Source organism: Prionailurus bengalensis, chromosome X (genome assembly GCF_016509475.1).
Source record: "Prionailurus bengalensis isolate Pbe53 chromosome X, Fcat_Pben_1.1_paternal_pri, whole genome shotgun sequence".
Taxonomy (NCBI): domain Eukaryota; kingdom Metazoa; phylum Chordata; class Mammalia; order Carnivora; family Felidae; genus Prionailurus; species Prionailurus bengalensis.
The window spans coordinates 122,173,511-122,188,830 of record NC_057361.1 but is presented as its reverse complement, the minus strand read 5'-3'; the positions used below and the strand labels follow the sequence as shown (position 1 = coordinate 122,188,830).

The window sequence follows — 15,320 nt, the reverse complement described above, 5'->3', positions numbered from 1 at the left end:
CCCTATGTTCTCAACTTATTCAGACCCCGGAATCGAAAATATATAATCAACAACCTAGTGATTCCAGCCACACAATGCTTAGAAATCTAGCATGCTACCCAGGAGACGATATTTCAAAGGCATTACAATTCTGCATCCACTGTGTTATTGGTCAGCCTGTGCTAACGATCAGATGTTATGTGTAGAATCCCCAAAGAAGCTGAACTAGTTACCAGTGTTTGTTCATATATTTATTCCACACAAGCCATAGGAAGGCTGTCTAATGTTCTGTCGATCACTGCTGAGCCTTTCGTCAGGTGACCAGTACAAAACAGGAGAAATGGGGTTTCAGTAACATGTCCTTGAATCAGCAAGATTTCTCACAGAACTTCAGACAGTTGTGACAATTCACCTTTATTTATTAAGAAATGAAAACTGAGGAGTCTGGGTGGCTCTATCAGTTGAGCGTCTGACTTGGTTTCAGCTCAGGTCATGATCTTGTAGTTCGTGGGTTGAGCTCCGCATCAGGCTCTATGCTGACAGCGTGGAGCCTGCTTGGGATCCTTTCTCCCTCTTTCTCTCTGCCCCACCCTGGCCGCGTCTCCCTCTCAAAATAAATAAATGAAAAAAAATTACAAGACAGGAAATGGAAACCTCTGTACCTTTGAAGCCACCTCCGCGTCCTCTTCCTCCCTGTCCTCTTCCTCCACCACCACGCCGTCGACCGTCTCCTCTGCGCAGAAAGTTCTCCCTCTCTTCCTCTGTTGGAGCTAATGACCAATCACTGAGTTCATCTCTGTGGTCAGATTCTGTTTCAGAAGCATTTGATGCTTCAGAATTAGTTCCTATCGAGAGTTAAAAGTTATATACCGTTGTCCGACTTAAAAAAAAAAGTTAGGTTAACAGAAGCTTCCAGAGACGTTTCAGGGGTAATCCAATACTCTTCCCAAATTTATAAGCCCAAAGAGTATTATCACCTTCCATTTTGTAAAACAAATTATCTTAAATTCAAAATGAAGGGTTTCACAATGTTTGATGTAATTTTGGTTTTAAACATTTTTGGTTCTCGTTAAGAAGAATAAAAGGTATTTTATTAACCATCTAAGTTCAAACCTGAGTATGCCACATCATTAAACAGCTGTGCTCCTTTAAACATCTGCGCTCTCTGGAGGAAAAGTTGTCTACAACAGTTAAATGCAATACCTTGATAAACAAAACCTCTATAAAGAGAGTTCCTTTTAACAAGGTTTGGCCCAGGGACAGAGGGGAATGCATACATTTTGCTCACCTCTGAGAGGGTGGCAAAGACCACCATGGCAACTGTCTCAGGGAAGGGTCTTTTGTGGAATCAGGGATTGAACTTAGCTCAAGGGGGATGTGCTCACCTGGTCCACAACCTTCCCTCCCACTCCCACTGGAATAATTTATCATTAATAAAGGCATTATTAAGATAAACTCATTATGCATGAGGGGTGGGTTAATGATATAGGGGATGGGAGTGGGGGAAAAGAGCTCCACGGTGAGGTGGGACTCCAACAGCAAAAAGAACACACTGTTGGGAGAGGGGTTAGGGGTTAGGTTCAAGGTTGGCCTTAGGAGTAGGTGTCTCTCTCCCCCACTCCAGAATATCAACTCTACTACCTCTCTCTCTTCCTCTGTTGGAGCTAATGACCAATTATAGCTTCACCATTATAGCTTCTTTCCTGTGGATCTTGAAGGCTTTTCCATCTTAAAGAGTTCCTTTTTGAAATGCAAATATTTGTGAGATGGATTATACCTTATACCATTATTAGCAAGTTACATAGTAGATACACAGTTGAGCAAGAAAGACAGTAGGCACTGGCAGGTGGGGGCAGTGTTGTTCAGTGAAAGGTACTGGGAGAGAAGAAAGAAGCACTGACAGAAGAGCTGGGAAGGCAAAGAGAAACTTTGCCTGCTTCTTGACTGTGCCTAGGGCTGACTTTGGCCATGACACTCAAAATCACCTTATGAGCCATAGGATGCAGAGCCCTGATTTACACAGTCCATCCAGCAAGTATGACCAGCACATGCCTGACAAAAAATGAGCCACAGTACACAAATGAAAAAAATTTTGGCTATACAGTAATAAAATCAGGAAAGGCCTTAAGAAAGTCATCAACACACAAGGGCTTAAAGCAGATTTATCCCCGGTCAGAACGTGGACAGAACTCACACCTGCCCTGTAAACTGTGTGTGGTATCATCAGTTTTTAAGTCTAGGTCTCTTGCAACACAATTTGACCCACTGTGAATTGGAAACCATGTAGTGAGAAACCGTTATAATGGGGTTCTAATGAATATTAGAGATTAGCAGCTATTAAGTCTAGGAACAGATAAAGTTACTGAGTAAAATGCTTAGTTTGTACCTGAAGTATATCCAGGACCGCGTCTGCCGTGCCCCCTATTTCTGTAAGGTCTACTACCTCGACCCATTCCTTGACCATCATCAGTCACATAGCCTTTTTCCTTATCTGTACGATTTGGTGGTGGTCTAGAACTAGCTCCAATCTGTCGCAACTGCTCATCAATTTGTAATCTCTCCAAACGCAACTGGTCTACTTCCTATTTAAAATATACAAGATAACAGTAAAAATAATTTGACATTTTACTTAATAATACCTTTCTCCTTTTCATCAGATAAAAAAATATACTGGAAATATTTCAATTTCAGCTCTAAATTTATAGTAAACACTGTTACACAGAATTATCAGGAAATTGAATGGTCTCCTTACAAAGAAAAATTACTATAGATAACAGATTATTGATGACCATGATTAGAGATACAACAAAAATACTCAGCATTAAAATTCTACTGAATAGAATTTGACGTTGTTTGATTTGGCGCTATAATCCAATAGAATCTCTTAAGGCACAGATACGCTAGTTTGGGGACTTCTTGATGACAGGATATCGAATAAAGCAACTCTAAATAAAATACAGGCAAATGACAGTTAAGGCTTACCCAGCTAACCTTAAGAATCACACACTGTAAATAATCTTAATTGAAATATATTTGCCAGTTAATATCTTAATTTATGAAGCACTGAGTTTGAGCTATCGTCTGCTTTCAAAGAAAATATCCTATGGTATGTCTTTGGATGCAATTGTACAATTAAGGAAAAGTTATTTCCAATGAACTGAAAAATGCTCACATGCCTTATATGGTGGGCGGGGGGACGACTATTTAAGAGCTGACCAAACAAGTTAGGTCTTAACATCATGCCTTGAAACCTCTTAAAGACTGCAGCTCTGCTAGAACAAGTACAATGAACAGTATTGATGTTGATCAAAATATACACCCGGGGTCCACTGACAGACCATTACACACAGTGCTTCGGATATGCTGGGTTCTGTCATATCCAGATAAAGTCCCAATTCTAACCCTTGTCCTTCAATCTACCCATACACATCTCCTTTACTGCTTTAGGGAACTGGATCCATAACTCTAGTGGTACCGGGTGTCTGAGTAAAGCACAGGCCATCACAGGGACTGTCTACGTGGACAGTCACTGGATAAGCCCCTGTGTTAAGCTAAGTTCTTAATCTTGCTTGTGGAAGCTTCTGGAAAGGAAAGGGCAGATAGTTTGATCTGTGCTCTGAACCAGAATTTCTGTTTTACGAAGGACCTGAGCAAAGGAGAGACTGCGTGAGTGGCTTACTCCAAGAGTATAGTTATAGCTCATGGAATGGGTGGGTGTATCTTGCAAAACAGAATGGTGGTCTAGGTTATCCCACTGGGGCAAAGCAGTCACCTTTTGGTGAGAGATGCCAGGCCCAATCAAGGGAAGATCTGGTGATGGAAAGAATGGCAACAGGACAGCTGCTGATAACCAAAGATATTCAATTGTGAAGAGTAAGTAAAAAGATCTAAAAAAGAACATTAGTCAAAAGAACAAGGGATTGATTACAATGCAACCCTAACTCTCCAGGTCATTGGAATTCTGTAAGCTAAGAATATGAAGAAACACATACAACAGATTACAAATAAAACACACTTTAAAACAAAAACAAAGAAGCAAACCAACGGGGTACCCTACCCATGCAAACCTTGCTGGATGAAACCTTCCCATTTTCAATTAGTAACTGACCACCAGAAGGAGGAATGCAATGCCTAGCTATTGCACTTTTTCCTTCCTTATTTGCATCCAAGTCAAAACTGTTTCTTTCTTTCAAGAAATCAGCAAAAATGTTAAGATAGCATCATAAATAAAATAGGAAGTTAGATTATTTGTAAAATACTATTTAGTACCAGTCACTTGTAATTTTGATGTATATGGATATAAAGAAGAAATTAGAACAGTGACATGGGTAAGACTACATTTCATTGAACTATAGAACATTCAGGCCAAAAGAAATTTTAAAAACCATCAGGTATAGGGAGAAGTGACTTGCCTAAAGTCACATAAGCTAGTTCATGGCAGAAGACAGACTAGAAGCAAATCACTACACTGCCAATTAAAGTGCTCTTTCCACTATACCTTGTGGCCTCCTACTTCCTGATTTCCAGTTGGCAATCTAGGAGGCATAACTGTACAAACACTAACTACAACGAGCATCTACAAGACACAAATTGTTTACATTCTGTATAATGGAGCATAGAGAAAAATACAAGGGGTAAACGTTTAAACATAGGACTTCATAAAACACTGGGATTTCCTTGATAAATGACATAAAAGGGACAAACAAAGCCAAGTGTTACAGACACAAAATTTGGCCTGGAAAAAAGTCACAAAGGCTAGAAAGGATCAACTGAATGAAAAGGCTATGTACAGGAGTATCTAAATTGAGTGTAAGGGTTAAACAGAAGAATAATGGGAAATAAGGGAATTCATTGAGAACTGGGATACCGGTCCTTAGATTTATGATGACAGAAAACTGACTTTTGTTTTCAGAAAGAATATAATATAATAAGCAAAACAAAGCGAGTATTTTCTGTATTACCTTTTACAGGTCATTCATCGTAATGTACAGGCTAGAATGAACCTTCACTGATGAAAGATAGACTGTGGAGTTTTTATATGTTAGCACAAAAGGATCACAAGTTAAAATTCTTCTTGTTCTCACCTTTAAATAGTTCAGGTGATAATCCAGAAGAACAGTGGCATTAGCAATGCTGTCCTTTGTTCCCACAAAAACAAATGGTACCATACCCTGAAAAATAAATGGCAACAATGATCCTATAATATTAATAATGGATTAACCTGAAAAAATGCAAATAATGACTAAATTCCTAGCACAGGGCCTGACAAACAGTAGGCACGCAAATGTTTGTTGAAAATATAAAGCAACATCTAGAAACAAAAGTAGTTGGTACATTTTACACATCTACTGTAATGATAAATCAATATGGCAACCTCTTGAGTGCAACAGATTATTGTGTTTTAAAGACTACTATTAAATGTTGGCAAAATCACAAATTATGTAATTCCAAAGTATACAAGCTCTGACAGAAGATGCATAAACAAAACAAATACTTTAAAATAAAATAAAATAAAATAAAATAAAATAAAATAAAATAAAATAATTAATATACTACAGGTTTTATCTAGATAAAATTCTTTAAAGAGAAATTCTAAGTTAAATACTAGGGCACAGAAGTAAAAACTAAATCAATTTTGCTAACCAAGTCAAGAGTACAAACAAAACACAAACAAAAAGAATTAGAATAAATCAAAAGGAACTAATTATTCTGTGCGGGATGGGGAGGGGCAGAGGCAGATTGATGAGCACAAAATTTAGCATTTCAATACATTTTAATACTGTACTCTAAAAATAGTAAAAGGTAGAATCATATGGAAAATTTGATCTTTTCTCAATGGTACTATTTTCATAGAGATATGTTTTTAAAAAGGAGTATATTAAAATTTTATACTTCTAGCCCATCAGTACAAATGAGAAAAAATTTTTTTCTAGTCACAAGTTATAGGTGTCGTGCAAACTAATACCTGGCAATTATGACATTCAAAGTTTGACGATACTTCATTTTATTACTGAACAAATACATATGATTGCTGATATTCACACATGACTATGGTAAACCATACGGTGGCTTTGACGAGGATATAATTTTCTAGGCAAAGTTTCTAAGTATGAAAAGCCAAGACGCTGTCTCTTTAGTAAGTATCACTCTTTGAAAAAGAGCATTCATTTGATAGGTGTGACTGCTTTTGCTTGCCTGCTCAGTAGACAGCATCTTAAATGTATGTGAGGCTGGAACAGGTTTTTTTCTTTTCCCTTCCACATGAACCTGGCTGTTGACGGGGAACAAAACTGAACAATTAGGAAATACTGCTTGTAGAATGACCTTCATTTGGTAGGCAAGGCACCGCATCCTAGTAGCAATGATCACCTAAGAGTCAGGTGCCACAGAAGACCCATGGGCTTCATATGGGTTTTTGTTTGCATTGAGTAACACATAGACTACTGAAATAATCAGGACTATGAATCAGATCTCCTTTCCTCAAAAACACCTTTGACTGTTTTTTTTCCCCAACTGATGTCGTTACAGAAGCAGTTAAATCTTATTATTTTCCAAAATGTCATATAATGAAATGCTACACTCTTCCCTCTGGATCATGTATGACCAAAATAAACCTTAAAACCTTATGTCACAGATTTAGTCTGATCAACTTTGCAGCAAATAATTTTACAACGTTTTCCCTTTTCCCAATGTCTAAACTGTTGTACCCAAGTGCCACTCTAATTTGAGCACATCACTAGTGGACCAGAATAGTAAATTAAAACAAAGATGGGCAAGAGCACAATGGTGGCCTTCAATATAGACACCCGGAGAAAGGGACTCCCTGACTGGTGTAAGAACTGGGCTCCCCAGCAGAGAGGAATATCCGATCCACTTGTGGTTATATGTCCCTTTATAAAATGGCATTTTTGCTTTTAATCTCTGGTAAGTCATAACATTTTCCCCATAAACAGGTCTCTCTGGCCACTTAGGGAGCCCTGTCCTCAAGGAACTCATGATGTGGCCAAAGAGATTCACCAGTCAATGTCTATGTAGTATGCGCTGCGAGAGGGATGAGCACACTGGAACACAGAAGGGGGCAAGGCTCTGGAGGGAGGGGACCTGTGGCAAGTACACAAAAGAAAGCTGCACAAGGAAAAAGGTCAAAGCAAGGTGGCGAGTTGGAAGGGGAAAGAGCGCTCTGGCAGAGGAAACAAGTGCATAGAGAGAGAGAACAGTGTTCAGAGAACTCTACTTCAGTATGGCCCAAGCCGCTCTGGAGGGCAAAAGGGAGGAACGATCAGAGGTGACAGTGGACAGGTGGGCGTCAAAGCAAGGCCTTACAAGCAACAGGAAGGAATTTGAGCTCTCACCCCAGGGCAATGGATGAACATACCCCCAAACACTCTTCCACCATCCCCCAACCCTGATGATCATTTGTAGTCTCTCTTAACAAGGGGCATAAACATTGAAATATAAAATTAAAATGTATTTTTCAAGGAATGTTTTCCTACCTGCCAAGCCTTGAGTTCAGGTTTCTGGGATTCCCCTGCTACAATTGATGAAACCACTAACACCTAAAGCAGTATAAGGAATGCAAGTGATGTCATTAACTATAACAAATGATACACAGAAGCCTGAACGCAGGACTTTCACTGTAGGACTTCTAAACCCATTTCTAAACAGTTAGGTTAGTTCAAATATTGAAAACCAGTTTCTAAAATATGGCTCTAAGTAGTAACTAATGCATCTAACAGAAGGTACATTTTGAGCTACCACAACCTGTAAAATCTCAAGAGATACAGCATGAAAAAATGAAAGACCACCCTCAAAAGAAAAATGTGATCACTAAATGTAACCCCATATTTTATGTTTATAGCATCACATTTGTCACTGTGAATAAACTGAGAAGTAGGTAACACTTTGGTTTGTAATCTCTCATATAAGCTGGCAATCGGATTTCAAAAACAAAACAAAAAACAAAAAACAGAAAACAAAACAAAAAAAAAAACAGGTGTAGCCTTATAAGCCTAACCAGAGAAAACACCTAAAACACCAATTGTGACATCTGGGTCAAAGAAATTACTTTGAGTATAATTCAAAGTGATAATTATTTCTTACCCTCTGGACTTTTGTACTGTTAGGTTGAGAAAAATGAGTGCTGTTTTCCTTTATATCTATATGTTTTTTTTCTTCTGAGGGAGTAGGTCCAACCCTTGAGTTACTGGAAGGTAGGGAATTTGGTGGCATAATTTCCTTGGTAAAAAACACAAAAGGAAAAAATGACCAATTTAAAAGACTGTATTTAGCTCCATTTTTGTATCAATGACCATGTTTTACAAATATAAATTATCATAAACATTTTTGGCAGAAAAAATTACAGAATGCAAGTATTATGCAGTAAAACGCCCAAAAGATTTAGCATCAGCTAAAAGAACCTTTCACAAAAGAAGATTCGACAATATGTGAAAATTATGGCAATCTGGGGGGATTTCAAACAGTACTGTTGCACAGAAGAGTATGTCCTTGCCTCCCCCAACCCACACAAGTACTTTTACCAAAAAGCATATATTCATGAAGATAAAAGTGAAGATTATAACATTTAAAGACTGGAAAGAGATGCTACGCCCAGATAAAAATTTAAAGCGCACAAAATAAACACACATACACACAAACTCAAAAAGCCAAAGGATGAAAGCCAGAAAACCTAACCAGTGACCCAGCTTGATCTCTGTCGGCAACATTAAGTAATATTTGAAAAGTGCCTCATATTCTTTTTTTTTTTCATATTTTATGACCATCCATTTTAAAGATTAAGAAGATTTCAAGGGATTCAAGTAACTAGTCCCAAGTCACTGTCCAACTATGACAATGACTGGCATGGTTAATTGTCAGAATTCTTACATTCCCAGTATGTGCATATTACAGAGGCCTCAAATTTACATGTTGAATAAAACATTAAGAAACTTTTATCAGACAGCGCTCCTAGGTGGCTCAGTCGGTTAAGCATCCTGCTTTTGGCTCAGGTCATAGTCTTGTGGTTTGTGAGATCGAGTCCCCGAGTCGATCTCCGTACTGACAGCGAGAAGCCTGCTTGGGATTCTCTCTCTCACTCTCACTCTCTCTCTACCCCTCCCCTGCTCATTCTCTCTCTCTCTCTCTCAAAGTAAATGCACTTAAAAAGAAACCTTTTATCAGACAGACTAGAAACACATGCACTACAACATACCTCTTCTTGGGGAACACTTTTCTCATTTTCAGCCTCAATTCTCACCCTCACGACTCCTGATTTGTCCACAATTTCCTGAATCAGTTTTCCATTTTTTCCTATTACTTTGCCTAAATGAAGAAGTGAATAATTCATGTTTGGTTTTAAAATCGATCTCAAACCAGTAAGCACTCTCCACTGTAAACTATCACATTATATATAAAACTGTAAGATTTCAGGGCGCCTGGGTGGCTCAGTCAGTTGAACATCCAACTCTGGATTTCGGTTCAGGTCACGATCTCCCGGCTCGTGGGTCCAAGCCCCATGTTGGCTCTCTCTAAATAAATAAACTTAAAAAAGTGTAAGATTTCAAAACCAAACCAAAACAGAAACTCTTTTCAAAAAGAGTCCAACTGGTTTGTTTCGTTAACTTGTCACTGTTTAAACTATTTTGGTAAAGCGTCAGAGGTATTTACATCTCATGAACTGATGGGGTAATTTTGAATCTTTAAGGAAGTTCAAAGATAGGGTCTTATTTTGCATAAAAGGGTATACTTGAAACTTGCTACAATGGCATGTATCACTCTGCAAAATTCTGTGAAAGGAATTAAGGGGAAGGACACATACTAGAAAATACATTTGCTTATTCATTCAACAATTTCAGTTCTATCTGTACCTGATTTAAATCTGCTTTTCTGCCCATGGTAAATATTTTTAGAATTTCATATGGCACATTTATAAAAGATACTCCAAGTCTCAAAGTGATTTAAGCAGCTATACAAACACCTAAAAGAAGTGCACATTCTTGAGGCCAATGTGTTAACATGATATTACTTCTGTGCATCGCTCATAGATTTTATCAGTATATTAAAAGGTGAGGTACAATTTCTTAATCTTTTATTAGTCACAGAATGAAAGATTAGGAAGTCACACTTTAAGATAACTCAAAATCACAATGAGAAAACTTAAACCAGTTTGAGATTAACGATTGTTCAATAACATCTGTTAAAACTCCAAAGACGTCAAATATCAGTAATTAACAGGCACTCTTCCCCTCCTTTGTACAACTGAATCAATCATAGCCTTAACCGGGAAATGACTGCTTTCATAGCCATCAGCATGCATTAGTGTAAAGCAAGACACTACAAATGAAAGAAGTACTGGTTTTAGAATTTGACATGTGAATTACCTGGGATTCTAAGAGCCAGCCCTCCCAAGGCACCTAAGGCACCCCTACACTGGCCAGGTCCATCACGTGCTTGGTCTACCACCTTAGCAAAGGCAGGAATAGGGGAAAAACTGGAAGCCCAAATTTGCTTGGAGTTAATCCTAGATATCAGAACCTAGGGAAAAGGCCTCACAATAGGATCTTGTGGTTCATCTAATCAGCATAACCTTGGCCCTCTAGCCATATCTTGCAGCCTCACTCACCCTCATAACCTCTTTTGACTGGTCAGTGGTCAGGGAACAAAACTGACACTAAATCAGGATTCCTGACATAGGTAGGTCCTTTCATCAATTATTTCTGCTTCTTTTCTCTTCAAATGAAAGAGGTGGGTGGGGGGGAGAGAGAAGTTGTATGGAGTCATCCCACGGTTCATTTTTAATCTAGAAAATTTGGATTTTCGTGAATGAATGCTGATTTTAATAAATATCTAAACGAGTTAGGAAAGAAAAATGAGTTTGTCACATGTTGCTATTAATATCTTAACCATCCTGAGTATTGTGTGTTAACTATAGCTAACAAAATAATTAAACGAATTCACTGTCAAAGTGGGGTGAAAAACAAGCAAATTTTCAGAAAAGAATTGACAATCTGTGTACATAGTAGAGTTTGTGAAAAATAGAGATCATAAATCATATACAGTGTGACTCCAAGAAAACTCATTCAATACTAATTAGACATCTCCCTAAAGATCTGCCTTGCCAAATCTTTTACAAAAATGCTTTCTGAAAACTCTCAACATTCCCAGTATTGTAGTAGACAATCTCTAAAACAGAACTGTCTTATTGTACTCACTAGAAACTAAACAAAACCCAGGCTGATCATACTTCAGCAGGCTTTCTTTCTGTTGAAAGGTCAGTTCTGGGAGCCTCTTCTCTTTACGTAAGACCACAGGTAGAACCCACTTTTAATAGCAGATAATGCAATTCTGCATCACACAGTTATTTCCAAATACCAACTGACAGCTTATTACAATTCTGCTCTACTGAACTGGATGGAATTGTTCTCAATGAGAGGTAATATTTACAGAGTTCCCTACTACGTGCAGACCTTATAAGGTAATGTATATCTACCTCTAGCTTTCTTCCTACAACTTCCTGTTTAGTTATCAAAGCAACCCTGTGAGGTGGACACTATTATGACATTTTTAGAGGTAAGGAAAATAAGAGTCAAGGGGGCTGAATTAGTTATAAGGTTAAATAGGTACCAAAAAGTGAAGGAGGGACCGAAATCTAAATCCAACACCCGAGAACTTTCCCCTATAGGCATCATGCCATTGCCCAAATGAACTTCAATGAATCTGACACCGAATTTTTTGTTTGGTAATTATTGAAAAAGCAGTCTATTGGCTATATTTTATAAGAATTCCTAAATTTAAGAGAACTTTTCTAATTACAAAATGTATGCAATTGCTTGAAAAATTGTAAACAAAAGGAAAAGAAGTATCATTAAAAACCCTACTTATTCTTAGGAAATCAGGACAGTGCTATCCATAAAACTGGTGTCCAACTTATCTCGATAACATCACATTCTTTAGCTGTCTGTCCAACACAGCTGAATTAATAATTCTGCATTAATTTTACCAGTCTTTATCCTTTAACAAATTTTCTTCAGGAGAATATTATTTCCAGTGTTTTTAATGGCATAGGAAGATGTTTATAATTCTATGCTGACAAAAAATAAAAGCAGGCTAAGCAGGACTGAAACTATGAGAACAAAATGCATAGGAAATCCTTATTTTCTTCTTTTTTAAACTTTCCAAAGACCTGGCATTACTTTTTGTAATCAGTTGTGATATCAAGTTCAGAAAATAAAAAATGTATAGGCAGTATGTCCCAATTTTATGTATAAATTAAAAACGTAGGTAGTGCTCTTGATAAAAACTGCACCTTATTTTGATTATGTTCTGCTAAAGACATCTGCAGCATTTGAGAGCACTGGTGAAGAGTTTCTGGTATTTTCTGGTACTTGTGATGGTGATAGTAATGAAACAATAGCACTCAAACTCAAAATGGAGAATTACTGTTAATGTTGCAAAAAGCCCCGGAGACCTTCGGAGTTACTTTTAGCTTTGCAACTTACTAGATTTAAGTAACCTACATTCATATCTTCAACTCAGAGATAATTAAGAATGCCATCATTTCATAGCCCATCAGAGATCAAATACCAATCTCCTCCAAATTGTAAAGTCCTCAAATATCATTTGTTTTAAGGAAATATATTTAATTTTAAGATATAGAAGATACACACCGAAGAGGCTGTGCAAAATTTATCCTTCCAGGCACTAGTAGGTTTGAACTAGCAAAGCAGTATCTTTTGTACACCTTCTCAGTTTTGAGCATATTTATCAAATATTTTCTGTACACTGTAACAACAGATCATACTTCAAAGATACAGCTTCAATTAAATGACTCTCCAAGTGGTTGAACATGGAATTCTATCGGTATAACTAAATCGTTTAACTGTTGCTTTTGTAGTGTATGTCAACGTAATTTCTGACTCACCAACTAAGTTCCTTGGAACCTGTATTACATCTTCAGCAAATTCCAGAAAGCTTCTAGCCTTTTTCACTGCATCCTGATCCTAACAGCAAAGGGGAACAGATTTAAGACAAAAGATGAGCCACATGAAATATTGTTTATTTTAGAAAAAAGCTACTTAGTAAAATTTTACCTCTCCATAAATGTGAAATGTGCAGGTATCTTCATCTAAATCGATAGCAGTGACCCCGGGTACCTTTCTAGCTTGCTGAATATTAGCACCATGAGTACCAATAGCCAGACCCATCAAATCTTCTCGTACGATAAACTGCTCATGAAACCTCGAGGCAAGTTGCCTTGAACTCTGAAGAGAAATGCACATTTGATTAATATGCTTTATCAACTATTAAGACAACTGTATTTAGGCCAGCCATGTAAATTATCTTGACTCTACGTATCAGGGGCCTATAAATTACTTTCAGTTGTAAACTTTCAAGGTTTGAGAACCACCCCGCCCTCCCTGCAACAGCATAAATACTTTTTGGGTTACTGAAGGTCAATGCCATCTGAGAGATTTTTGTTAATAGCAAAGGGCTTGTTGACAAGTTTCCAAGGTAACTTTTGAAAACCTTTTTGCAGGGCTGCCTTAGTTAACCAATGACATCAACCATGTTATACTTAAGAAGCAGATCAAATGTTCCCAAATAAAAACCAGCTCACTGGATCTGACAGACTCAATGTTATTTAAGTAAAAAAAGATGTTTTAACATCTTTTCAGAAAATTGTATTCACTTCATTTTTATTGAAGGATATCAGTACATATACATATTTTTTTGTTCTTTTTTTCCCTGGAAACTGCACCATTTCTGTAACTTATCATTAAATACTGTGGTCTAGATATCCCTCTGATGAAGCGATGACATTAAAACAATACTCTCCTACCCCCACCTCCCCAACCTGAGGAAAAGAATCATAAAAAATTGTATCAAATGATTGTAGAATGTCAAAGATTTACAACTTATCTTGCAATATGCACGTGCAACCTAAAAAGAGATCAGAGTCTGTAAGACCTTGTGATCTGGATCCACAAGTATGATGAATTCTTTCAAATCTTCAGTCATGACTGAACTTAGTTACACGGAGACCCCAAACTTGTGGATAATTGCTCTCTTTAAACAGCATTATCAAAATTTAATGTTTAGTTCTAGCATGCCATTAATGAAAACCAAACATATTAGTGGCTCATGTTGAAAAATGGAAATTTCGTATCTGAATATGTGGATCTCTTTAATATTAGTAGTGAGGAAAGATAGGCATGCACACGAATTTCTCAGGATTCAACGTACCTGCTAACTTGAATGTATGAGTGTAACTACTGTAAACAATTTTAAAAGTATAATATCCATTTTGTAGATTAAAGTAACAAAATGTATCAAATATTCCTAGGGCTTTTCAAGAAGTCTTGTTTCTGAGTCCTGGTTCATTCACCTGGTTCATTCTTTTCACTGATAATTTTCTGATAAATGGTAAGCCAAAGGTATCGTAACAGATCATTTAAGAAGAATTAGATGTTTAAGAGGCAGGAGTATGTTTTCCATAATACTCACAATGAAAATAAGGAGGCTTTTCTTGCCTAAAAGTTATGAGAGAATTGCTAAAGAAACCACAAATGGGTGAACACAGGGACATTAATAAAGAATGAGAGTAAAAACCAATTAAACAGACCTCCATGGCCGTAAGGACAACAAAGTAGCAAGAGGAGACAGGAATGTCTCCTCTCCTGTAAGAGTTCAGCAATCACACATCAAGTGGGAAGGTGGCAAGTTTCACAGGCTATTTACAAGAATACAGCCTTAACTACCTTCTCTCTTAAAATGCAATTTGGAACTCTTTTTCTTTATTGTTTTAACTGCATGGTGTTTTCCCTCTAATGAAATGAATAATGATGAGCAACTCTGGAATCTGACAATACCTCGAATTGGGACATTAAAATCTATTTAGTTTCTATGGTAATGAATGGAAATACTAGATAGTTATCAATGAAAATAAATGTATGGTGATGGAAATTACTGGAGGATTAATAAAAGTAGATAAAATGCACCTGAAGAGACGCAATAGTAAGTTAGGGAAATAGCCTCTGGCAGGAATCTGAAGACAGGAGTTTTAAAGAGTGACAACCAATTAGAATGAAGAAGTTCTATACCCTTTTAAACAGAGATAAACATACATAATGAAAGGAATATGATTAGATATTTAAATACTCTCTAGTACTTATATGATAACATGTTATATGGAAGAAGCATTGCCTCATTTTATTAGCAGCTTTGATGAACTTCTAGACAAAGTGAGTTGACCAGAAGTTCCTTAATATACATCAACGGCTACTTAACTCTGAAGCCTCAGGCATGAAAAACTTTAGTATGATTAGGCTTTGTAATTTAATTTTTCC

General features: G+C 37.2%; 1 protein-coding gene across 20 annotated transcripts in view; it reads right to left on the bottom strand.

The window, feature by feature from the left end:
• FMR1 (FMRP translational regulator 1) overlaps window positions 1–15,320 on the bottom strand; it is a 50,613-nt gene that overhangs the window by 17,449 nt on the left and 17,844 nt on the right. For 5 of the 20 annotated variants that reach the window (XM_043570957.1, XM_043570947.1, XM_043570950.1 and 2 more), the window contains 8 exons: window positions 13,065–13,235; window positions 12,896–12,974; window positions 9,188–9,297; window positions 8,080–8,214; window positions 7,473–7,535; window positions 5,064–5,150; window positions 2,366–2,561; window positions 642–824 (listed from right to left, as the gene is read on the bottom strand). In XM_043570957.1, the coding sequence (XP_043426892.1) occupies window positions 642–824; window positions 2,366–2,561; window positions 5,064–5,150; window positions 7,473–7,535; window positions 8,080–8,214; window positions 9,188–9,297; window positions 12,896–12,974; window positions 13,065–13,235 (1,024 nt within the window). Of the gene's footprint in view, window positions 1–640; window positions 1,644–2,365; window positions 2,562–5,063; window positions 5,151–7,472; window positions 7,536–8,079; window positions 8,215–9,187; window positions 9,298–12,895; window positions 12,975–13,064; window positions 13,236–15,320 lie in introns of those variants that run through there. The other 15 variants (XM_043570967.1, XM_043570964.1, XM_043570965.1 and 12 more) reach the window with 8 other exon arrangements.